The sequence below is a fragment of the Anser brachyrhynchus genome (assembly GCF_964034855.1).
Source record: "Anser brachyrhynchus genome assembly, chromosome: 6".
NCBI classification, from domain to species: Eukaryota; Metazoa; Chordata; class Aves; order Anseriformes; family Anatidae; genus Anser; species Anser brachyrhynchus.
In genome coordinates, this window is record NC_137700.1 from 19,643,205 (window position 1) to 19,667,876 (window position 24,672).

At 42.0% G+C, this 24,672-nt stretch overlaps 1 protein-coding gene and 1 long non-coding RNA gene across 8 annotated transcripts; one reads left to right on the forward strand and one right to left on the reverse strand.

The window, feature by feature from the left end:
- Positions 1 to 805: 805 nt before the first annotated feature.
- On the reverse strand, positions 806 to 5,078 carry LOC308197311. The gene is made up of 2 exons (XR_013952796.1): positions 4,944 to 5,078; positions 806 to 4,857 (listed from the first exon to the last, which is right to left on the reverse strand). It is a non-coding gene; the product is annotated as an uncharacterized lncRNA (long non-coding RNA).
- Positions 5,079 to 5,272: 194 nt separating this feature from the next.
- STOX1 (storkhead box 1) lies at positions 5,273 to 24,454 on the forward strand. Of its 7 annotated transcripts, none has more exons than XM_080597498.1 (5): positions 5,273 to 5,714; positions 5,792 to 6,031; positions 18,717 to 18,869; positions 20,700 to 23,001; positions 24,126 to 24,454. In XM_080597498.1, exons 2-5 carry the CDS (start codon positions 5,959 to 5,961, stop codon positions 24,163 to 24,165), a joined length of 2,568 nt encoding a protein of 855 aa, XP_080453624.1. In that variant the 5' UTR covers positions 5,273 to 5,714; positions 5,792 to 5,958; the 3' UTR covers positions 24,166 to 24,454. The 7 variants fall into 7 exon arrangements, with proteins under 7 accessions (XP_080453624.1, XP_080453628.1, XP_080453627.1 ...); XM_080597501.1 differs by lacking the exons at positions 5,273 to 5,714; positions 5,792 to 6,031 and adding exons at positions 6,124 to 7,133; positions 7,625 to 7,728; XM_080597497.1 differs by lacking the exons at positions 5,273 to 5,714; positions 5,792 to 6,031 and adding exons at positions 7,226 to 7,272; positions 13,708 to 13,766.
- Positions 24,455 to 24,672: the final 218 nt, after the last annotated feature.

Below are 24,672 nucleotides of genomic sequence, written 5' to 3' on the forward strand. Positions count from 1 at the left end.
TCACAGATAACCAGTGATCTAAGCTTAAAACTTAATGTGATATCATTTGTCAAAGGCAACTTACTTACATGAGATGAAGCATGAACAATGGTATTTTGGTGCAACTTCCAGGAAAATTAAGGGTTTTGAAGGTTGGGAAAGGAATCTTGTCTGACAGAAATAGTTAATTTTAGCAGACTTTTTTTTTTTTAACCTAGATGTCCTAGGTAACTAAATACCTGTTAGGAGAGTCCAAGTGCCATAATATGAATAACCTACATGAAAGCTCTCATGGCTTTATTGAGAAACACCTTAAAATGTCTGACTTGATGTTCAAAAGAGTCTAAGAGGTGGTGCTTTTATCATTTCCTTCCTTGGCTCTTTTGAAGCCAGACAAGTGAAGTCTCTTCATTAAAATAACATGCATAAATTTCCCTCTCATTCATCACAGTTGAGTCACTGTGTAATACCTTAACTGTTCACACTAAAGTAGGAGTTAAAATAAAAACACTACTTATTCTGTACAAGTACACAGAAAATGCATGCGTTATGAATTAAGAGGTAACATCTCATTAGAGTGAGTGAGGATGGTCATAAATGAATCCTATGAAAAGCATCGTCTGGTATACAGATGGTGTAAAGCGAAATTCTTTTGTAATCAAATTATATTTTTCACCTTTACATTTGTACAGACTGACAGCATGTATGTGTTGAGCACCATTTAAAATATTAAGGAAAAGACTGACTTTGAAATAACTTTTTTCATGAGGAATTTTCAGCTATACATGTGAACATGCAAGAGATCAATTTTAGAATACAAGATAACTTTGTAGGTTCACTGTGAAACTTCTGTTGGAATCTCTTCGTGTTTTTTCTTTTTTTTTTTTTTTACCTTAAACAGGTGATATGAAAGCAGTTGGCACAAAAGCAGGCCTCATCTTGTGTTTGAGTTGAGTGGCCCTGTGACATAATTGCTAGTAATACAGATTTTTATAGTATTTAAGAAAAATAATTGCTTGAATTAGTGTAACCTTGCTCTGTATTGCTTTGATGTACCAGTGTTTTAAATACAATGTACAGTCTGCATTTATGTTGGAAGGAAAATTAAAGGTTAAAAATAAAGGGGAAAAAATAAGGAAAAATTTTACAACCTACACAGGGCTTGACCAGTCTCCCAAAGGACAAATAATCTGAGGAAGAACAGACAATTTCACAGCATGTAAAGTCACTTTATCAAATGGCACAAAGTTCTGTATATGTTGCATCACTTCCGGTCATTAGCTAAAGCTTCTCGGTAATATTCTAGGAATGCAAGCAGTTCTTAAAAAAAAAAAAAAAAAAATATTAATAGAGTATCAGTAATGGGGGTTTGGAGAAGTAATCTTCTGTCAGTTTTAATTTATGAACAGTGTTTTTGCATTTAATGTCCACACTTCACATCTCATGGGCTTTCCACTGCTACGCCTTTCCCTGGGTATCAGCTGTTGACAAAAGGCTGCTAAAAAAGCTGAAGCAAGGTCTTGCTGGCTCTCTCAGTGTTGAAGCACACAATTTGTTTGTAGTTTTAAAATCATTTTAGAGGCTCTATGCAGAGTAGCAAATCTAGGAGTGCCTTGTTCTGTAGAGAAAGCACTGCTATAACAAGCCAGTAAATAGAACTGAATCTGTTTATAGACTTTTTTCCCCTTTTATATTGCTCTCGGATGATGAAATTAATGAATTGAACCTTTATAGCATGATACTCAGACCAGTGAATGCCCGTGAATAAGGATAGGAAGAAAGTTCTGCGTGATACATCTGTGTGCAACATGACCTACATTGGGGTAGACTCTAATAATGCCCCTTTGCTTGATCTGGTAATAAAAAAGGTAGAGGTGCATAGCTTTAGTGCTACATAGCAACAGTGGCAAAAAGACGAACAGAGAATTTTTGCCAAAGCTTTCTGGAGAGCTGAGTATTGCATGGGAGATAATGGAGCTGCATCCAGCACCACTGCCATGGTTCTACCATGTTCTACCATGACAGAGACACGTTTTACTGACTAACCAGTGCTTGATGTATCGTGGCCGTAGCACCAGGGCGCTGCTGCAGAATCACTTCCCAGCTGTTGCTTGGTTTTCCCTGCGTCCTTTCACTCAGCCTGTGGGGCAGAAGTTAGAATGCTGTCTGGTGACCATGGGTTTCCACAGATCCAGCATTTACAATTGAGTCATTTCAGAATGTAACTTTATAAAGCTGAGTCCATGAACGTAATATATGTTCAGTGTTCAGGCTGAAATAACTGCTTTGGGAGAGATAATGGCTTTCAGTCCATCTTTCTGCTGAATTATGTACTGTGTTGAGTATCTGTTTGGATTTATGTATCACAGTTAACTTTCACTGATAATTTTATCAGGACTGCGCACAAAATGTGTTTTTTCTCTTGCTTCTGTAATCTTTGTGTATCCAGGTCAGGTTTTAAAATCTTGAGTGCATTTGTTCAGTGCAGTTTATATTTAAAAATATAAAATATTTCATTTTTAGTGACTGAGTCTCATGGCCAGTGATCGATTGCAAAATGTGTAGGTAGCACGGTCAATGCATTTCCAGAAAGCAGAAATGGTTCAAATAGAAATTCAGCTGGAACTTGTATATTGCCATGTAGTACAACAATAAAAACAGCATAAATAATAAATACCTCTACTTGGCTATCAAAACTGCCAGTGTTTTCCCAACAAACTTACGTTTCTGTGTATTGTGTCTCATTAGATGTGTCGCATTAGCAATTAATTACAGTTTATTTAACATTAATACAACATTAATAGTAATATAACATACTTTTAAGCAAAACTATGTTTTGTTCATCCACTCCATAACCAGGACATTATGATATGGAATACAAATTTAGATTTTTGGAACATACCAAACACTGAAGGTTGTACGTTTCATAGTGTTTCAGCTGTGGTTAGGAGCTTTGCTTTTGAATTTCCAGATACCTGATAACCTGAATTTGCTTTGAAATCTTGCTACACTCTGCAGTTCTATGCCACTTCTGATTTCTTGTACCTGCTGTTTTTTCAAGTGTTGTTCTCTTTAACGAGTAGATTCTAATAGATATGGAGGTTCAGGTCATTTACACTACAGTGAATGTAAGAACCGGTATCTTCAGGTGTGATTCAGGAATCCTGCAAGCTACTGTATCTAGCCCACTATCAGTCTGGTTCTCTGTGTTCTTTTCTCAACAACGACAGAGTAAGGTAGTGGTGTTGAGTGGATTTGTTTGCTCCATGTTGGCCATTTGCTTTTTTTGGTGATGGGTTATGAGGTTAAACTGCTGGAGTTTTTCTTCTAGTTCATGCAGTGCTTCACCATTATACCGAGACTGTTTACAGAGCACGTAAAGCCTCAGGCATGTGAGCCTTATTTTGCCCTATTGTTGAAATACCTCAGTGATGTTATTCTATTTAGAAATAATAATCTTCCCTTCCATATCTGATTATTTTCCCTCAGTCTATTGTGGGCACAAATGAAAGGATCCTGTTGGCTGAATTGCTCACATTTCATCATGAAGAAACTGGGGAGAAGGGAAGAGTGGAGAGGAGGAGCAGTACAGAGAATCTCAGCCTGAACTCTCCCCACTCTGTTTCGGCAACTGTTTTTAGTGTAGTAGTTTGCTTTATTAGTTGCTTGCAACTTTTTCAGTGGTATACAAAAGGATTTGTCTGTGTGCGCGTTAGGTTTTTCCCTTGTATTTCACTTAATGGTTTTTGGTCTTCCTGACAGAAGGTCATCCAGTTACCTCCCTGTTTTGTCATGCAAGGGCTGAAACAGCTGGAGAGCAATTGGCCCTCATTTCTGATCTCTTTTTAGCAGGGCTGGATGGTAGCCAGCAGATTTACAAATAAAAGTAGAAATTGCTGCCACGTGTCATGTCATAGAAATGAACAGTGGGAGATAAAAGTACTTTGTGCTGTTAGTCTCAGAAAAGACTTGTCTCCTAGACCAACCTGACGTACTGTAAAACAGACCACTGCATGCATGCAGACGCAGTGTCAGAGCAGAAGCAGGCAATTGTCACTGTGTGCTAATAAAATATCCACACATTCAGTCCAAGCCTCCAGCTGGTCTCCTGATACCTTGTTTTACCAAAGAGCTATTCAAGCAAATGTACTTTTGTTAAGTGTATTATGTCAAACATAAGGTATCAATGAAGACATTCATGTTACAAGTTGCAAAGTCCTGGGGAAGGATTTCCAAACAGGTTGAGAGTATCCTTAAATCATTTGTCTACAGAGAGAAACTTACAGTCGTCATTATCTCCAATACAAAGAAGCCTTGTATAATGTGACCAAGGGGATGAAAACGAGTAGTTGCTTACCAATATTGGACTTGGTTTTCTGCTGCAGCATCTTTCCTGAAATCAAGCTAATTATCTCTGTTGTTGTTGAGAAGTGGGGGCAAGGAAGAAGTATCTTTTCATTGTACTGATGAGAGGAAAAATAGGTGACTTTTAGTTCTGGGGGACATATTGGTGGCAGCATGTCTACAGCTCCCCTGGTTATCCATGGGATCCAGTAATATGCTTGCAAAGAATGCGTAGCCAGCATTTTCAGTCTTGTGATTTGGGATATAATGATGGACAGCACAAAGGGGGACTTGTGGGAATTATACACTGGATAATAACTGAGCCACTGACAAAAGCAGAAACTGTATAGCGTTGACTTTGGGTGGCAGGGGCTCAGAATAAGTAGGGTTGATAAGAAAGAGATGGCAGTGCAGATATTCTGAGCAGTTAATTAGTTCGGATACTTACTTTGCTTGAAGTTTAAGAAAAGGAAAATGAGTCCATTTTTGGCACTTTTTCTAGTGAAGATGGTTTGAAGACTATTCTAATGTGACCTGCAAGTTAACAACACACCAGAATCCCTCTCAATCCGATACAAAATCTCCCTGAGCACAGATTCCAAAGTGAGCAGTGTTCTTACCTTATCTGGTAAGGATTTTCCACAGTAGATGAGAAGATGCACTGTGCAGCTTTGCACAACAGGAACGAACTGCGTGTTTAACCCAAATTCTGTGCGGAGCAAGGCCTGCTGCCCTTGCAGGGGTGCCTCTGTTGCCTCCTTTGCTGGGGCCTTGCTCCATGAAAGCGTAACCTGAGACATAGCAAGAGCTGATTCTGGGGGAGGAAAACACAGCGGTGGGATGAGGAGGGAGTCTTTTGTCTCGGTGGGATTTTAGTACAAAATTGAGGCAGTTTCCTTCAGCCCAGAGTAGGGTTTTCCAGAGGAAGAGTGCCCCGTGCTGGAGCAGCAGGGACGGAGGGGAGAACTGACTGCAGTGGCTGCAGCTGGGGCTGGAGCAGGCAGCCCTCCAGTGCCACTGAATTTATTTCCTTTCTTCTTGACTCTGTTGCTTGTCTTCTTCGCTGCCTGCCTGTGTGATCCCGATGGTGAGATCCTCTCCACTTTGTGGAGCCGCTGGTTGATTGAGCAGCATGTCCTCAGCTGCCATCGGAGACTATCCACTGGAAGTGCCAAACCATGCTCTTGTGGCAGGTGACTTCTGCCTGTGTCATTTCATGATTAGCAGCATCAGCGTGAATCCTGGGGGGCAAAAATCCTGCAGTTGGGCTGCTGCGAAAGCAAGGAACAAGCAGGGCATCACCACCGCAGCCTTTCCCCGCTATGGACACTGAGGCAAACCAGGTCTCACCTGCCAGCGGTCTGCTTTGAAGCCCACTTGGTCGTGACCCGGTGAGTTGTTGCAGTGCAGTTGTGCACATGGGCAATCAACATTTAGGGAAAATGTGGTAGGAACCAGGCTGGTTTAGGTGTTTTGTTGCAGATAGTGGTGTTTTTGGAGGAGGTGACTGTCCAGAGAGTGATACTCTAATCAACTGGAAGGTGCATTCATAACCAGTGGAAGACTCATTCAGTTTCATTCACCATTAATGTCTTCAGACAAAGAATGATGCCTAGAAAAAAACACTGAAGCTGGATGTTATGGATTGAATCAGCACAAAGATTTATGTGGAAAAAAAAAGCTACAGAGTGTGCTGCCACTGAAGCAGGTAAAGGCGGAGGGTGCTCAGCACCGTGGGGCGCTGCAGCTCGGTGGGGTGATGGCTGCCTGGCGGGGAAGGCATTTTGTTACCTAATGTGGAGGCGATGCTCTGATCTCAGCAGCTGCTTTTAGTCTTCATTCCTCTGGAAATGCTGACCAAAAAGAAGCTCCAAAGGGGTCTTTGAAAGCTTTTCTAAAAATAAGGAAAAGTGAAATTGATGGAAGATCTAAGAAGAAATCAGACTTGGGCACATTCAGGTTGCTACCTTAAGTATGTAATTATTCACAGGAAAAATTTAGATAAGAGTTTTGCAGAAGATAGCATATTGCACCAGTAAGTGTCTCAGTTCCCCCTTTTGTTTAATTTATTAGCATTCAGGGGATACACAGAGAACATGCTATCATATCTGGCAATAGGAACAATGACAAAGTAATCTGGGGGGAAAAAAAGTGTATTTTTAAGAGCATTCTGGTGAAAATTGTATTTATTTATCATTGCTATTTAGTACCTGCAATTAGCTCATATTCAATTAATTATGCTAGTAACCTTTTCAGTCTAATGAGGCCAGGCTGCAATCAAGGGCTTTGAATATACATGAAAATACAGCTGCTAGATTACTGAGTGCTCTTACTGCAAGGGTGCCACTGAATTATTCTCTGAAATGTGGCAGTTGCATTAACTAAATTTCTGCTCTTGGTACCAAACGCTGCCTCACAGCTCCTCGTTTTTTACTTGAGCCATTGGTTTGGCCAGTGAAGCTTCTGTACATTTTGCAATTTTCCATGTGGTTTTGTTGTAGTTAATTAGGACTGTTGTCTACTGAAGGTGATTATAGGAGACAGCAAGTTGCAATTACCAAGAAACACCGCGATAAGTGATGAATGGGTAGCCTAGTTCTTGCGTTGTGTCAGCTCAGGTGCCTGCATTACCCTTTTGATCTGAACCACTTGCCCCAAACTAAAGGATTGTAAGCAGCAGTAGCCAAACCAGAAACGTGGCAAAGACCAAGTAGAAGATGCTGAAATGAAGACTTGCAGCTGTTCAGCCCCATTGTAACTACCAGGTACTTGAAGTGCAAATGAATCCTGGCTGAGTTGGATTTCCAAAGGTAGGAATTTTCATAGCTGTCGTTTTTGAGAGGTTTATTGTTATGCTTCCCTGAGGGTAGCTCGGTAATCCTCTGTGTCAGGGGATGAATTTTAAAGTTAGAAGTACATGTTACCTCAGGCAGAACTGGATCTGATTAGGTAACAGAAGCTTTGTGTTGAAGAGAAGTAGCAGTCCAAATGAAACAGCAGTTTTGAATTCTTTCTCAAAGCCTGAACTTTGTCACCGTTTGGAAGACTTAAGAATGACCTCTTTCAAAATTTTCAATGTGCACATTTGTGGTGCCTAGCCTGTGTTGTCCTTGGCCAGCTCAACCTGTTTATGCTTCTCTTAACTGTGGCTTTAGCTTAAATCACATAGATTTTTATTCCCCCCCACCCCCCCCCCCCCCCACCCCTTTCCTGGTATTTACACTGCTTTCCTAATAGTTTGCAGAGAATAGCTCTTTTCTGTTTCAGCCCTGTTTTCTGACTCTTCAATCTCTTCATGCAGTCTAATTTCTCTGGACACTCTGGTAACCGTCTGCACTTGCTCCAGCGAGAGCTTTGTTTTTCCTGGTTGTGAGTAGCCTACTGACCTCTTCACTGTTAACCCAGGTAGGGCGTTATAAGCAAGACCAGCATTTTACTTACTGGTCTCCATCTAAAAAGACATCATACTTCTAAATATGTTGGAGGTTATTCCCTCTTGCTATAGTTGTTTTATTTTACTTGTGACTATTGATATGTTGTTATTTGCTAGTCTCCTGAAAATGATTTAGAGACCTCAATTAATTTGGTTTTTCATCCTCTTGCTTCCCAGTAACCTCTTTTCTCATGCATAGTGTGGCTGGCTGAATCCAAATGAAAATTATTTCAGTAAATGAATTACACAACTTCCCCTAATGTTTTATCTCTCGCTGCAGTAATACCCAAAGGGGGTTCTAACAAGTTGAAGTTCTCTTACTGTTTCTTCTATCAAATGCCTTTGAAGAAGCTTCTTTGTGAATTTCCCATTTTCAAACATTTGATGTTGAAGGGATTCCTTCCCTCCCTCCCTCCCTTCTGAAACTAATTTGCAATTTTAGTGTCTTTATTTAGGTAATTTTCTGGTAAAAACTGATGTACTGTGTCTTTTCTTCCATCCCTCGTGATAATGACCGTGTTCTGCTCTGGAAGGCTTTTCTCCCATTCCTTGTATGTGTCTTGTTCCAGGAAAGCAAGTGACAAGTTAGACAATTAAAACCCAAGGGACAAAGCTTTCTTGGTTTTGTTTCTTAAAGGAGTTGACAATATTGAAAAATCACATTAGCAGTCTTTATTTTATATAGATTTCTTGTTTTAATCTATCTGCACTCAAGCTGTTACTTGCAGTAAAGTAGAATGGGTTTCTCGTGCTCTGTGACTTGTGGCTGGGATGTAGGGAACAAAGAAATGTCCGAGGTGGTTCTTAGGAAACATCCCTTTACTGCAGCACATAGCAGTAGCAGTGTCTGCAAACTACATTACTGTTTGATGAATTTTCACAGATACCTGGTTGCAGTATCTTTACCTATGTCCACAGTACACCAAAAGGGTAAAGACTGAGTTTTCAGACTCATGAGAAAAATCAGCTAACAATTTTAAGGTGTTTTTTTCTTTTTTCCTCTTTAATCCACAACCCATTGTTTGCTGAACAGTAAACGAGAAGTAAGGGGCACACAGCACTGCAGTGGTAATTTTGCCAAGTCATGTTTCAGTGAAGAATTATCCTTGGGAATTAGTGTGAGGGTCTTGCCATGCTCCAGGCCCCGATGCACTCTATTTTTCAAGCCCTGAGCATTCAGGAGGCCTCCTCACTGCTGTAACTCAAGGAACCTTCCTGGCTCCTGCTGGTCACCAGAAGACTATATGGTGTTCCTCTGGTCTTAGTTTTGCTCCTTTTCCCTGTGGTTCAAATGAGGTTTGCTCTAGAGAAACGCACTGGGGGTTGAACATCTTGGCTTTATAAATAACTACACCCTGACTGATGTCAGCCACTGGAAGATTTAGCAAATAAGGGGAAACTGCAGTCCCAAAAGCTTATCAGGAATCGCAAACCGCCCTGCTGTATTTGTTCCCAGGTAAATCCCCAAAAACTTTCTTTCTCCCCCTGTGCCCTGGAGCCAGGGTCTGGTTTGCACGCTTCTCCCAGGGATGGGGGGCCAGCTGTTATATTCTTCCCCTCGGCGGGTAGAGGGAAAATCATGGCAATTCTCTTCTCCCTCAGAGGGTTAAGTAGGGAGGCTAGTTTTAAGCCCCTTGTCCTCCCGATCTGATAGCTGAGCGGCCTGAGTGACAATGCTAACACCCCTGAGGGCCCATCTCCGGTGCTTGTTCAGTCTGTTGTTAACCATATGAGGGGCAAAATGCTCCGCATGCCCCTTCCTGGGCAGCCCCGGGGTGCTGGAGAGGAGCAGGACGGGTATGAGCTGCGATACAGTTGGCAGCGCTCGGTTTGAGGAGCATCACTCCAGGGCGTTTGAAGAGAGAAGCTGGGGGTGTCAGCCCAGGAGGACGCATTGCTGTAGCTTCTTGCTTCTCCTGGTCGTAACCAGCTCGTTTCTGTCTTCCCAGAGTTATTCCATGTGCTGAGCTGCCTGGTTCCCTTTCTGTGGTTCCCATCGGGCAGAGGCAGACAACAGAAAATTCAGATTTTTTCGTTTGTTTGTTTAAGCTTCAGAGGCCTGAAATTGCTGCTGGTCCAGCATCTTCCCTGCAGGGCTGCAAGTTACTCCCTATGAATGCGAAAACCAGCCCTGCAGCTTCCCAGGTGAGCTGAGGCTGGGGCTGGCCTGCAGAATGCAGGCTGGGGCCTTCCTGGGGTCACCCAGGCATCTCACCTGGAGAACAGCCTACTGAACGCTGATGTTGAAAGGACAGAACGCTTCTCTGTCAAGTGCTAAGGTTTGTCCATTTTTGCTGCAGGTATTGAGTGAACTGGAATGAGATAAGAACATAAAACAAGTCCTCACCCAATTGTTTGTGAACTTGATGGAGTTACCTGATAGCATAGCTCCTAACATCTCCTCCTTCCCCTGTAAATACTCCCCAGAACTGAGGGAGAAGTGAAGCACTCAGAGCTAAAAAGCACAAGAGAGGACAAAGATTGTCTCTCTATTTTCACTTCAGTACCTTGAATTTGTTCACAGCAATTCGTGTCAGTGTCAGCATCATTCTGCTGCAGAGTCTAACGAAACTACAGCTGAAATTGCAGCTGTGTGAGCAGCAGATGCTGTTTTGCCATGGGAACACCTGGTCCCGGTGAGGACGGCGGCTCTGCAAGAGGCTGGGATGTGCAGCTTGGGATTCCTCTCTTCTGGAGCCCCTTTCTTCCAGGGACTTTCATCCTGCCTCACCAGTGGGGATGTAGGTTTGCAAGTCAAAGCAGAATAGTTTTGTACTTCAATGGAGTTGGCTTCTGTGAAGTGTAACTCTCAGTATGTGGTCGTGCTTCGCATTGGACTGTTCAGGGTTCTTTTTGAGTTTGTTCCTTTTTTATTTTCTTCAGGCTTTAAAAAGAGTGGATGAACAGAAATGCTTTATTTTGCACTGCTACACATAGGCTGTCAGAACACGAGCAGTTTAGTTGCATTTTTAACTTTTATTCTCAAGTTAATTTCAGTAAGGTCTCTGATTCAGAACTTACTAACTTGTATATTCTGTTGTAATTGGGTTCTCCTGGATATCGCAGTTGTTCCAGTGGTGACTGCCCAATACATCTTTGGGATAGAAAAAGGGAATAAAATATTTGTACTTCTCAAAGGACAACTTTTTATCTACTTTTGTTATCTTTAGCATACTGAATAAATTCTCTCAGTGTAAATCTCACATTATTTCGTAATGTTTAGCACCTAATTTTAGCTGGCATTGAGCCCTTACCACTGACTTCAAATGAAGTGATACCTCTGAATGTTTCATGCTTTTCCATGTCGAGTTCTTAGTAAGTTATCAATCCTGTATTACAAAAGACTTTTTTCGGTGTTTTGCACTGAACGCAACTGCTATATTTGAACTACTGTTTGAACTCACAGCAGCAAGGCACTGCAAAGCTCTTCAAAATCCTGATGGGTTTACCACGTCTGCTCAGGTTGAATTTCCTGTAAGGTGTTATCTGCAAAAACATGTGTGCGCATATTTTTCCACTGTTTCATTCAATATTCTCTAGTTGCACAATTTAACAAGTACCGTTGAACAGGAGTGTATTTTTTACATATGGTAAACTCCATTCATTTCAATTGACTCTGTTTTTTCTAAACATTACCTCTAATAAGATCAGTTGTGTAGAACTTCATATGTACAGTGTATTTCTCAGTGCTAGAAGTTTTCAGCAGAATAAACTTATTCGTCTTTTGAGTGAGAAAGCAAAATTCAAGAACACAGACCGAGCTGTGCCGAGCTGTCTTTTTGCATTCTCGCACTTTGAATCCTCAACAGCAGATTTTAACTTTTAGTGAGGATGAGGGTATTTGAAGAGCTCACTTGCTATTATTTTAATATCACACAGTTAATAAAATGAACTGCATTTATTAGTCTGATATAGATATTGATATGGTTTCAAAATCAGAGACTTCGTTTAGTTTAGCTTTTCTGTACTGCCTTCTTGTTTTAGCATGTGTCCACGTCACCACCAGAGAGCACCAGCTCTAACAACAAGCATATACTGATGGAGTTTGGCTGTGACAAAAGAAAGGTTATGAAAACAGTGGCTCTTTGAAGGTTGAGAAGAAATCCAATAGGTTTTCCATTCAGATGCTGTTTTGACGTGATGTAAGGGTAACCATCCCCTTTTTTCTTTAACCTGGTGTAACCCAAGAAAACTTCACAGCTAGCAGAGGTCAAAAGTGCTGTTGCATTGGGTTACAGAAAACAGGGTGGTCAAAGTGGGTCTTGAGAGCCGCTGTGGGAGGCACAGGCACCAGTGTCCAATTAAGCTGGATGTCTGGACTGTTACCTCATTCCTGGGAGCCTATTCCACCTCCTGCTCAAAGCAGGGACAGCTGTGGGGTTGGACCAGGTTGCTCAGGGCTTTGTCCAGTCACATCTTGAAAACTCCCCAGGACTGGAGACTGCACAACCTCTCTGGGCAGCTTGCTCCACTGCTGGGCTGTCCTGAAGGGTGAAAAGGGTTTCCTTATAGTCAGGCTGAACCCCTCTTGTTCCAGCTGATGCCTGCTGTCCTTCATCCTCCCACCATACACAGCTGCACAGAGCTTGGCTCCATCATCTTCTTGAGGGGCTGCTGTCAGGTCCCCCCAAACCAGGATGATGGCAGCATGGTTTTCTTTAGCCTGTTAAAACTGCTGTGATACTCACAAGAGGTTTTTCTTACTTTTTTTTTTTTTTTCTCTAAACCATTAGGTTAGAGAGATGTAGGTGTCTGCGTTGCCAAAACAACATCCACCCAGAGCCACTCTCTGCCAGTTCCTTACTGTATTTTATAAAAACACTCCCAGGAGAACTAAAACAAAGATGCTAGTGCTGTGCATCATTGCTGTGACTCACACCGTGTTTACTGCTAACAGAGAGCTCAATATGCAGAACTGCCCACACTGGTGAGAGTACTGTGAAACCCTTGGAAATAATCCATGATATAAACCTTTTTTTTTTTTTTCTTAGTATGTTTTATCTTACACTGATGCATCAGTGGCAAGCCATGGTCCGTTTGCTGGCAGCTCACAGCTTCCCTGTGAGCAGCCTGCTTTGTACTGAAGCAGAAAGCTTCCTGGGCAGTGGCACAACTGCAAATGCTGTTTGTTTAGCAACCTCAATCTGTTTGAAAGCTAAAATGCTGGTTTTGTTTTTAAACTGAAATAATCTGAACCTCTGTGAATTTTATTCTGCTTTTCTAAAACAAATGAATCACTCCCAAATGAGGTTTTATTTGTTGCCTTTTAGTACTCCCACCCCGATACTGGATTTCTCCCTTGTGCTCTATGGCCAGCTATATGCTGAGCTTCCAAGGTTGAAAATTATGCTAATATTATTAAATATTTTCCTTGTTCCCCTAAAAATATTGTAATAAAGCTAGCCTGCCATAAAGAACACTTGCTTAGGTACTTCATGGACAGCACCATTTTCTTTTCCCCCATTAACTGTTCTGTATCTTCAGTATGCCACAGGCACCTGCACATCTTTGTAACTTCCGTGGGAGGCTTCACCTTGCTATGTGTGACCCAGCAGCCTTCACAGCAAGGGTTCTCCACAACTGGCTCTTGAAAAAGACATTTATTGATTCTTCTGTAACAGAGTGGAGGTGCTCAGTTGCTCTGTTTGTCATGTACCATTTCCTTTTGGTTGAAATTCAGACGAACTGAAGTATGGAAAGGGAGTTTGATAGTGCCAAAGTCAAGGGGAAAGGTTTGGGAACTCTGGGCCAATATCCTCAGATCCAAACTGCTGCTGTTAGTTCTGCAGTGACCAAACAACTCCTCTGAGACCTCCTGTGATGGCAAACATGCTATTCTCCTTTTCCTTTTGGCCATAAATTGCAACCCAGTTTTCACGGAATTGCAGCCCAGGTGCAGGAGCTTATTTTTTAGCATAAGGTTTGTCTTTAAAATTGTATTTCTTTTTAAGGAGAGAGGAAGCTAAAAGTGGCCGTGCACATCCTTCAACATCATGGGATTCTCAGACAGGTGCGAATTGCTCATATACCATCAAAGCTTTGTTCTCAGTTGAATGACAACACTCCCTGCAGTGGAATATGGCCTGAAACAGGATCTGAGAGCTGCTTCCTTCCACCTGTGTGTGTGCTGGTGGCTCCTGCCCTCACTGAAAGCCAGTGCCCTGGGTCCGAGGGCTGCTACAACTGCACTAAGCTCTCCGGCAGCTTTTTCTGCTGTGGGTCGGATTTGGCCAAGGGTTGCCTGGGAGCAAGTGGGATGCAATAGCTGTTTTGTCCCCTGATTCATGGTTTGCTGGAACACTCTGCAGGGGGCTATGTTCTCTTTTGAAGAGCTCTGTGGGTGCTGCTAGTCTAAAAGACCAGTGTGGGACTTTCCTTGGCTGGGGTGAATGTGAGCTGAAGCCAGGGGGCGTGCAAAGGAGGGAATTTTGGTCCCCCACTCAGGGTGGGAGGACATGCTCGTAGTTACATCTTACTCCCGTGCCTGTTGCCTTAAGTTGTACACTTTTTGTGACTGCCTTCTGTGCTGGGAAATGTGCTGTCACACAAGAGTCAGCCTTGGGAATACTGCAGCAGTTAGAGCTGACCTTTAGGTGAACAGACACAGGAATGCACAACAGCATGATGATGTTTTTACAGCGTCCTTTACTCTATGGGTAAGTACCTAACCAGCACCCAGTAACGCTTCTTAGACCAAAGATTTTGATGTTAAAGAGCTATTTGGATGGGCTGAGATTTACTGCAGAAGAGATAGCAGGTCTGGGAGCAAGGAAAAAAACGAGTGGTTTCACTGGAGAAATGCCAGGGTTGTGAAGGGACTTTTTGGACCAGGCGAAGTGGAAAAGATGTGCTTGTGTCGAAATCCTGTAGCTCTGGCTGGCAGCACCTGCAGACAATTACAGGAGCCAGAGACATTGCCAGTGACTTGTTTATTCCTCTGCTACTGCTTGCCTCTGTGGGCTACTTGCATGGTTTTGCAGCTTACCCGGGACCATTTTGTTGTATGTTATTTTTATCTCCTTGCAATGAAACTTTTGAATCAATTTGCCTTTTATGCCAGACATTGAATGCTGAAATGGTTAACGATGACCTTCCTTGCTATCAGCTGTGCTGGATATATCCAATGCTGTATGCGAGTTGACTGAAAAGCGAGTTAAAGTATACTGAAAAATAATTGTCAAGTGTTGTTGCTCATAGCTCAGTTTCTCTGCCAGTTACGCTGCAAGCAGCAAGGGTGACCCAGAGGCAGATGCGTTTATGTGGTTTGCTAGGTGGCTGCTTTGACAGCTGTTGTGGGTGAAACAGATTTCCAAGCACTGAACAATTTGCCTGCTTATCTTCAACACCCAGAAGTGCTCTTTTTGTGGCACGGCATCATCCTCCATCTGTAAACGTCAGCCACTGGCACTAAGTGGAGGACGTTGCCTAATTGTGATTTGGGAGTACCCTTGCAGGAATCAGTGGTTACGGAAACCTGACATTTTGAAGTGTGCACAGCTGCTCCTTCAGCTCCAGCTGACAAAGTGTCAGTGACCTTAACTGACAGTCATTTTGTTTCTCTCAGGGAGTTGTACAAAATAAACAGAAAGATAGCCTGCTGTTCTTCAGAGCTTCTGCTTGTTTCCGTAACAGATTAAACATGTTGCAAGAGTTGACAGTTTTTAATGGAGTTGAACTATTTGCTCTTTGCATCAGTAAATGGATGTTTCTGAAAAGAGGGTCTGGTACACAACGGTTATGCCAAAATGGAGCTTCCTGGTTATATACCTGTAACTGAAAGTGATCTAAGAATCTTAACTCTGCCTTTGGAATCTACATAGAAATGTTATCCTTTAATACGAGTTAAAATCTCCATAAATGTTCAAAAAGTGATTTTACAAAAGTTACCAAACTTTCTATGTTCCTTTTAACTTTCTTCCTCTTCAAAACTTTTCCTAGTCTTTAATTTTAAAATGTTATAAAATGTGACCAGGATGCGCTTTAGTCTACAGAAAAGCAGAAGCCTTGGAGTTGTAGCAGAACTGTACTTGCTTATAGTTTTCCTCTTGCATTTCTGCAGAAAGTGAAGCGAATCAAACAGATTAGGGCTCTCATGCAAAGAGGCACAGGATAAGCGGGATTTTATGCTCAATTATACAGTCCTAGATAGACTTTTCCAGCTACTAAATGTAATTTCCAGGTGTTTTGTCTCAGCAGATGTAAGTGGAATCATGTAGTGGAGATCATTGCTGATTTGCATTTATTTTTCCCTAGAATTAATTAGTTACTGTTAACCTTTAATTGTTATATAAATTCTTTACCCCAGCTTTTAAGAAGTAAATTGAGCTCTCATGCAATAAAATGCACCTCTGTTCGCTTTCTCAGGACTAGCCTATTTTTTACCTAGAAAAAACTTGTGTTGTACACATTTTTCTGGTTAAACAACCCAGTGAAAAGTGGTAAAGCTCACGTTACAGACATGGAACAAAAAAAATCACTTTGTGCAGGTCAAGAATACCCAGAGACTTTCCTGTACACTGAGTTTGGAGGCTTTTCCTGTGCACCAGTGCTTGTATTACAGGTGGCTTGCCCACACTGTGATCGATATGTGCTCTAAAAGGGTATTCTTGGGTTTCGGGTGTCCAGGTAATAAGCAGCGGTTGAATAGAATGGTAAACGAAACTGAAGGACAATAATACGTGACTACTGGCAAAGTGCCTACCTGGTAAACGTGATTCTGTAAGAGCTGCGGAGTGTGAAATAGGAACTGTGCTATGTATTTAAACAACCAAGAGGGTTACCCTGAGTTTCTTGAGGGCTGACAGGTACCTTGCATGTAACTGTAAGCAAGTCCTTATAAAAACTATAAAGCAATCAAGCAGATGAGCCTAATCAGACAGCTTACATAGAGCAGGGAGGGGAGCAGGGGTTCTGCAGGGGCTGTTTTGGGGCTGTTCAGGGACAAACACTGAGCAACTTTCCTGAGCTTCTTTTAATAAGAAATTGATGGTCACGTGTAGGCTGCTGCCTGGGTCTTTTCCCACAACTACCTAGCAGCGTTGCCAATGATCTGATTTTTTGCTTTCACTATTTCAGATTTTCTTTTGAAGTCAGGAGGGAATGATGTCTAATATTCCTGTTGTTAGCACTATTGATCTACAATGAGCATTTTAAATAGGCTTGCATTGTGATAAATGCGACTCTAATATTTTTTTCCTTTAGTATCAAGCTGGTTTTTGCTTACTACTTTGTTTTAAATATTAACCTGAAAGGGCTTCCCTGTGAAAGAGACGTGGGATTTGAGGCTGTGAGACAGATGCGGACAACGATGGCATGATAATTAATATTCATAAAGATCACTAATACATTTCCATTACATTTGGTGTTTTATTCCCTAGCAGTTTGGTGCTCTACAGGAACAAATGGTAAAACTGGCCGTAGCTCTGCGTGCCTGCAGCAGAGAGCTGAGGCAGCAGTGTTCACAAGAGTTATTACTCAATGCTGGCAGTCTTTTCCCATACAAAAAGAAACCCTGCAATGCTTCCTGCACCTGCAAGGAGTGTCCTAGCAACGTCACTGGGGAAACTGTGTGCCAGGATTTTTCTCTGAGAGCTTTTTGTTGAACCTGACTGCAGTTGTAAAACAAAGGTCAAGAGCGATTTAAGCTTTTCCAAGTGCCGTTGCTTAATTCATTTACTCAGAGAAATGTTTGTGTTCTAGTTTTCTGCCAAAAGGATAAATATCAGGTTGCAGAGTCGTCCAACAGACTACCCAACTGCAGTTTAGTTAAACCTGAACATCGGTTAATCGAAGCTGTCACTTCTCACTAGCGGGAGAATTGCTGTTAGCATTTAACTCTAGCTTTTGCCTTGTGAAGTAACGAGCTGGCAGCTGAGCATACCCAGGGGCTTTCTGCAACAGAGACCAGGGAAGAGAACATGAAACACCACCAGGTAGTGAGAACAGATCGTGGGTCTACCTGAACAATAGAAAAACGCCTGGTTTTGTCTGAGGCGTAAGCGGTCATAGTCTTAATGTAGGCACAGACCTCAGGTAAGTCCCTGCTTCATTCTTTGTCACCAGCTTTCAGGAAAAGTCTTTACTTTAGGTTTTTCTACTTCATTCCAAGTGCACTATCCTGTCCTTGTGAGAGGGAGGGAAAACAGAACTGAAACTGTTGAGCTGCTGGCAGGAGGTGTGCTGTGCCCTGCTGGGCAGGGGATGGGCTGAGGCTGCAGCACTGCTGGGAGAGCAGGGCTTTGCTCTTGCCCCTCCGAGCCTCTGCTTTCGCTGTGCAAAGCGGGGACAGCGTTGTTGTCTCTGACCAGGAGATGTGACCAGGTGACATAGCCTAAAAAATGTGTGCACTGGTGAAGAAGTACAAATTATGATTGTAACCAGTCTAAGTCAGTTGTTACAAGCATTTTTGTTCTCTGTACAGTCCAGTAGATAATCTGTAGTTCTAGAGCCCAGTCTAAAAATGGAAGATTTACCATTTCTGTTCAAATTCGTGTGTTAGAGCCTGTTGCTGGTCTTTCTTCTTCCTGTATTCTGATATGGTGAAAAGATTTTGTGCTTAGAATGTTGGATGCTGACCTTTTTCATTAGCTACTCAGAGAAATACATGTTCTGCATGGTTTTGTTTGTAAACAGTCATCAAAAAGTCAGTCATCAGATTTACTTCTCTCTTTTGACTCCCTGTTTACTGAGCTAAATGAAGGTTTAAGCTGGAATTTAATACCAAACAAACTGACATGCCTAAGGTAGCCTTCTGCTGCCTTCATTATAAAAACACGAAGTATTTAGAGCCATTTGTGTTCTCTGAGAAACACTGATGAGTAATTTGTGAAATAAAATTAGTTGAGGATAAGATGCTTGCTCTGAAGCAACACCATATAATTGTGGCTAATAGAAAAATGAAGCACTGTTCCATTCAAACTACCTTCTCTTCTTAGTCTTTTTCCTTCCTTCTGGACTTCAGGTGATGTGCTCCCTGTTCTCATGAATCCTTGCTCACTGCCACAGTCTCTTCCTCTGGCAGAAGAAATCTGCTGTGCCATATCAGACATGAATGCAGATCAAATGATGGTCACGCAGAAAACTTTGGTGGAGCAGTTAGTGAAAAGTTATCCAGGTAAAGTGTTCGTTTCCTCTTCCTTTTAAAAGTGACTGTACCATCAAGCTTGAGTTTGTGATATTGGGCAAGTCATCAATGAATATTCACAAGTAAAACTGGCAATGTGGAAGATTACAAACCATCAGGCTGGGAGAACGCACAAATACGTATGGAGTCCTTATCAGCCTGTGAGCATCACTAACATTGATTTGACGATGATCCTTTTTACACATTTTAATAAACTGGGTTCGTTAGGACATTGGGGGCATGTCCTTTCTCAAGAGTCCGAAAGCATAGATGAGGGATTCAGATGCCAGATCCGGAAAAGCATAAAGCAGACTGCCAGATCAGTGAGGCTTTGAATCCTCCTTTAAGCCAGGAACACGTTTGATTTTGATGGCAAAAGGGTCTACAGTAGGGGAGCTACATCTTGTGGCTGGTATCCAAAATGGAGCTGCCTGCAAAATCAGGTTTGTTGGTCAAATTCCTGAAAGCAAATTAATTACACCAAATGAGCTTTAATGAGCTCTTCTGATGGGGGAGTAGTCTCTTGCCTTAAATGCTGCAGTTTCTTTTAATCTGAAAAACGTCCCTTAAATCTGCAGTATTGAAGGAGGGGTGTGCATGTGTGTCTCCATAAAGGCTCGTTACAGCCCTTTGCAGGAGGTTCCCTGGTTTCATACTGAGCTTCCTCATTTGATTCTTCACAGTCTTATAGCTCTGCAAATGTTACAGGTTGATCTGGTAAGCATTTTCACTACTGGGAAAAATTTTTAATGCAGCCCCATAAACTGGCTCCAAAAGCTGCCAGGAATGTGATGCAGTCCATATGTGTACTGAGACACCACGAGGTAGCATTTTCAGCTCAGCCAGAAGCAGTACTCCCCAAGTCTGTAGAGGGAGAGAATGTTTTTCTTGCTATGTTTGTTCTTTGCTGGAAGTCTTTGTTCTTGTGGGCAGGAGATCAGCAGCATCTGGGGCAGCTGGTCAGATGTCACCAGACTAATGATGCTGGGACTGTGACACCTGAGGGAAAACCAGCAGCTGAGACCAGTGTCAGTGAGGTAAATTTTGGGAGCAATCGTCACCTGACAAAACTTTACCAGAAGCCTGAGAGAGAGGGATAAAAGATGCTCTTAAATAACCTGCCCAGAGGCAAATGCTTTGAACAACACATGGCTTGGCTTCTACCTGGCAGAAGGTCTCACAAAAATCATATCCTGACAGATGCGAAGGGAACATCCTTACTTATTCAAAAGAGACTACCGTGACCACCAGAAACGCCGCTGTCTTCACCTTCTTCCTCAGCAACGAGCTTCCCCCATCAGCGAGGAATGGCCTTAAGAGAGTTAAAAGGGTTTTGCTGATCCTTCAGCCCCTGGCAGGCTTGCAGCCACCTCGGCGGCATGGCGTTTCTGTGCTGCCCTCTCCTGGCTGCTTCACCTCTCCCCGGCTCAGGGCTGATGATCACGGAATATCCGAGCTGGAAGGGACACACAGGGATCGTCACCGGCTGCAGCCCGCTGGCTGCGGAGCTGGGGCTGTCCCTGTCCTGCGGGGAGCCCTACGGGGATGTGGCTGGGTGACAGCACAATTGCTGGTGATGTATTAAAAAAAATAATAAATCCCGCTCTTTGTCCCGTGGTACCAGACATTTTCGTGTTGAAATTGAGCATTTCCCATTCACAGGTCAGTTGCAAACTTATTTCTGTATCCTGCAAGCTAAATACACTGGGTATTTCATGTTGAGTTGTTTCCAGGTCTGTTACATGCAAGTTATTCTTCAACCATTTCCCATTTTGTTTGAAAATTTATTTTTGATTTGAAATATCTGTATCTTTGTTGTAGGCATTGCAGTTCCCTCCCACAAAATCTTATACAATATCCTTGGTGCTCTAATTAAAGAAAGGAAAATCTATCATACAGAAAACGGATACTTCATCGTCACCCCTAACACCTACTTCATTGCAAATGATGCCCCAGAAGACAATAAAAGAGTCCTGCTGGAGGACAGTTGCTGCTCCTTGTCTTCCATCAGTTACCTTGTAAATGCTGAGAGCTGTGCAGACCCAGCGAAAGAAAACATTCCTACAGTATCCTTTTACAGATCCTGCCATTGTTTCTCTGACCAGAATATGCTCAGTGACCAAAGATACCAGCAACTAATGAACCTTGAAGCTAACAGGGGAGGTAAGAAAGGCTGCAGTGAGTTGAAGCCTTCAATTGAAACTCAAGTGATCTCTGCATCTGCTGAAAACCACTCCTGGGACACCATCAAATCCCTGACATCAGTCAAAGAGAAACTGAAATGCAAAAAATTTGGCCTTGGCCTTTTCTGGAGAAGTACTTCCAAAAAAGAGAAACAGAAGAAGGAGTTTTCTACTTTTTCAGCCCAGTTTCCTCCCAAGGAATGGCCAGTCCGAGATGAAGACAACTTAGATAATATGCCACGTGATATTGAACATGAAATCATCAAGCGTATTAACCCTACTCTCACGGTTGATAATTTGATTAAGCACACAAAATTAATGCAAAAGTTTGAGGAGAGGAAGAAAAGTATTAGTGAAGGTATCTCTGCTGAAGCGTTAATCCTCAGGCAAAAGCATCTTTCAAAGGAGCGTGTTCCAAAGACACAAATTAGAACAGCAAAACACAGCAGGAAAACCAAATCAGACAAAGAGAAGCAAATTAGCAGAAGCAATAGGAAATCTCACATGCCTGAGCTAACATCCCCAAACCAGAAACTGGACGAGAACGTTTCGCTGTCTACCGTGACCCACCAGCCACTGGATGTAGCAGTGGAATCCCACGTCATATATAAAAAACAGATCAAGAACCCTTTTCAGGGTCTCTCATGGAGACACAACGTTTATTCCAAAGGGTACAGAGATCGTGTTAATAGTCAGCTGAAGCCCAGGACTCAAAAGCAGGAGAGGGGTTTGCAAAGGCCACTTTTCTTGGACTCCTCAAAAGCCTTTGAATATGAAGCTGAACAACCAGTTGCTGAAATGCAGGCTGACAATGTTAAGCAAAGCAAATTTCTTCAAGCTAATAGGTCCTCTCTCCAACTAAAGAAGGACAGTTTAAGTGAAAACTGTAGTTATCCACAAAGCAGTACTTTGCGGATAGATGATAAAAGTAAATACTTTGTGGAGAGTGTTATTTCTAAAGACAACGTCCACAGAGGAACAGTCGAAAGGAATCATGGGGATATTCAAAAATCCCCCCACTCCTCTGCTGGGGATAACGGTACGTGCAAAGAAGCAGCAAAACATTCATTACATCCGAAAGGCAGCCATTGCAGGTACAAAGCTGACGCTGTATGCGAGTTATTAGATCAAACAGCAAATGAGTTTCGGAATGTCAGTCTTTCACATTATACAACCAATGTTAGCTGGGTAAAAGAATTTGGTGTGAAACACAGACAGAAGACTGATAAAAAGAATGACCTTATATTTAAATATGTCTGCGACAGCCATCCTGGATCAATGAAGGTGGAAAGTGAAGGATTTACTGATAAAGGCCATCTTCCGTACCAGAAAGCGCATCCTTGTGACACTGGTAGTTTGTTGCATCTGGGTGACAATTCTGAATGCAATGAACCATGTCACTTGGTTCCTGGCTGTGCATCTTCAGGTACAAGGGACTGGAATAAAGCTGTGCAAAAGATGGGGACAGCTCTAAAAAACTCCAAGGTTAATATTTGTTCAACACAATACAATGCAACTGTAAATAAACATGGTTCTGGAGACCACGGATATAAGGGATGTGCTGCTTTTGCAGAATCAATTGATGGCTCAAAAAAGCATCAAAACCCAGATTTTATAGTAGAAAGTTGTTTGTGCAGTCAGGTTCTTCTGACAGTTTACAGAAAGGAAGATGAAACTGGCCTTACTGAACATGTGAATGCTTCAGCTGTAGCCGATTTCTGCAGCACCAATGAGGATGACTCTTTGCTGAACTCCCCCTGTGAGACAGGAGAAGTAGTGTTGTGCCGTGCTTTGGGCCCACAAACCAAAGAAACAAGAAACCCTCTGGTAAAGAAAGGTCTGTTTTTTAAGAATGCATGTACTGTGCTATCAGGACAGAATCACACAGAGGGGACAGAAAACCACAGCATAACAGGAGACAGTGGAATTGACTCCCCAAGGTAAGAAAACACATGCGACTGTGTTATTTTAGTTGTTTTATCTTCAAATTAACAATTGGATTTAGGTAGACCGGTTGCTGTACACCATAGATCCCTCTCCCCAACAATAAAATTGTTATTATCTTTAAAAACATAAGTGTTATGACCCAGAAATACTTAAAATGCATAGTTCTACCATGTCTTTTTATGTGAACTTTCTCCCTAAGTCTGCTATACAAATGCTGCTGTTTATATTTTGCTTTCATGAGACAAGAACATATTATGAGCTCTACTTTACACAAGGAGATGTAGACAAGTGCAGAAATGTTAAGCAACATGGTGATGGATAAACTCAATATGGTCCTGTTAACAATAACACTCAGCTTCTATTGATCATACCGTATAATGTTACCAATATTGCCAGAGTTTTCCCAGTTGTAGATGAAGAATAAAAAGTGTTTTATGAAGGTGTTCAATCATAATTTAAAGTACAAAATATCATCAAAATTGCTCACAACAGACTGGAGAATGTGTCCACCACCTGACCTAGAGGTTTCTCTTCCCTTCATAGGGTAGGTGTTGCTTGTAACTAGGTAACTTTTTCAGGTGGATTTTTGAAAATTTGTAAACAAAACGAACCAGTATGAAACAACATTTCACATAGTTGCATGTGGGTAAGACTTACAAAACTGTTGACTAAAGTGACAGGAATGTAAGATAAAATGCTGTGAGGAAAAAAAATCATATCAATTTTTAATAGCATCATATGTTCTTAAGACCTTAAATGACTGGTATTTAAGTACAATTAAACCACTCAAGTTCTCATTAGACATGTATTGTCACCTTGAGAAACTTGTACACAAAGGAACAAATCACATACTACCATTTTTAAGGAAATTCTTCTAAAGTGTTGTTTTGGTTTTTTTTTCTCCCCTCTTAAGCAGCTTTTTGGCTGTGCACTCTCTCAAGCAGAATTTTAATGTTATTTGGACATGGACACTTGAAGCCTCTTGGTTGTTCTTTAGCAAAAAGTATTTAAAGGGTCATTCTGATTGTATTGGTGCCATCTGAGGTACCAGAAGCTAAGCCAATTCAGGTTATTTTTAGAGTATGAGGTCTGACATCTAATAATTCTGTTGTTTTAGATGGACTGAAAAGAAGATGAAGCTTCCTGCCAGATCCTAAAAGAATAATAATGCTAAAAGGAGGACAGAGTGGGAGGACAATCACCAAAAAATTCCTTGCTTCAGCTAACTGTGGTCATGAATGTTTGATTAGGTTTTTAATGAGCTATGTAGACTTTTTTCTTTGTAACAATACAACCATACTGTAACTATGACTGGTCACAGTGAGAGGCTGCCTCTAAATCAGAGCTGTTTGTTAGAAGTGTGGAGATCTAATGAACATTTCTGTTGCTCTCATCTTTAGTTTTTGCATCCCTATGTCTAATAAAAGTGACGACTGATATACTTCACTCAGATCCCGTTGTTAATCTGGAAAGGGTATGTGTTGCTCTAGCGGGACAGTACCACTCATGCAGGACTGTTTGATGCTGTAATTCTTTTTTTGTGGACAACCAGAAACAGTGGCAGGCTTTAGGCTCCATCTCCTGTCAGCAAACAACGCAAAGAAACTAGCTGGGCACGCACCTTGTTACCACAAACACTGCTTGAATCCTGAAGCTTTCTCACT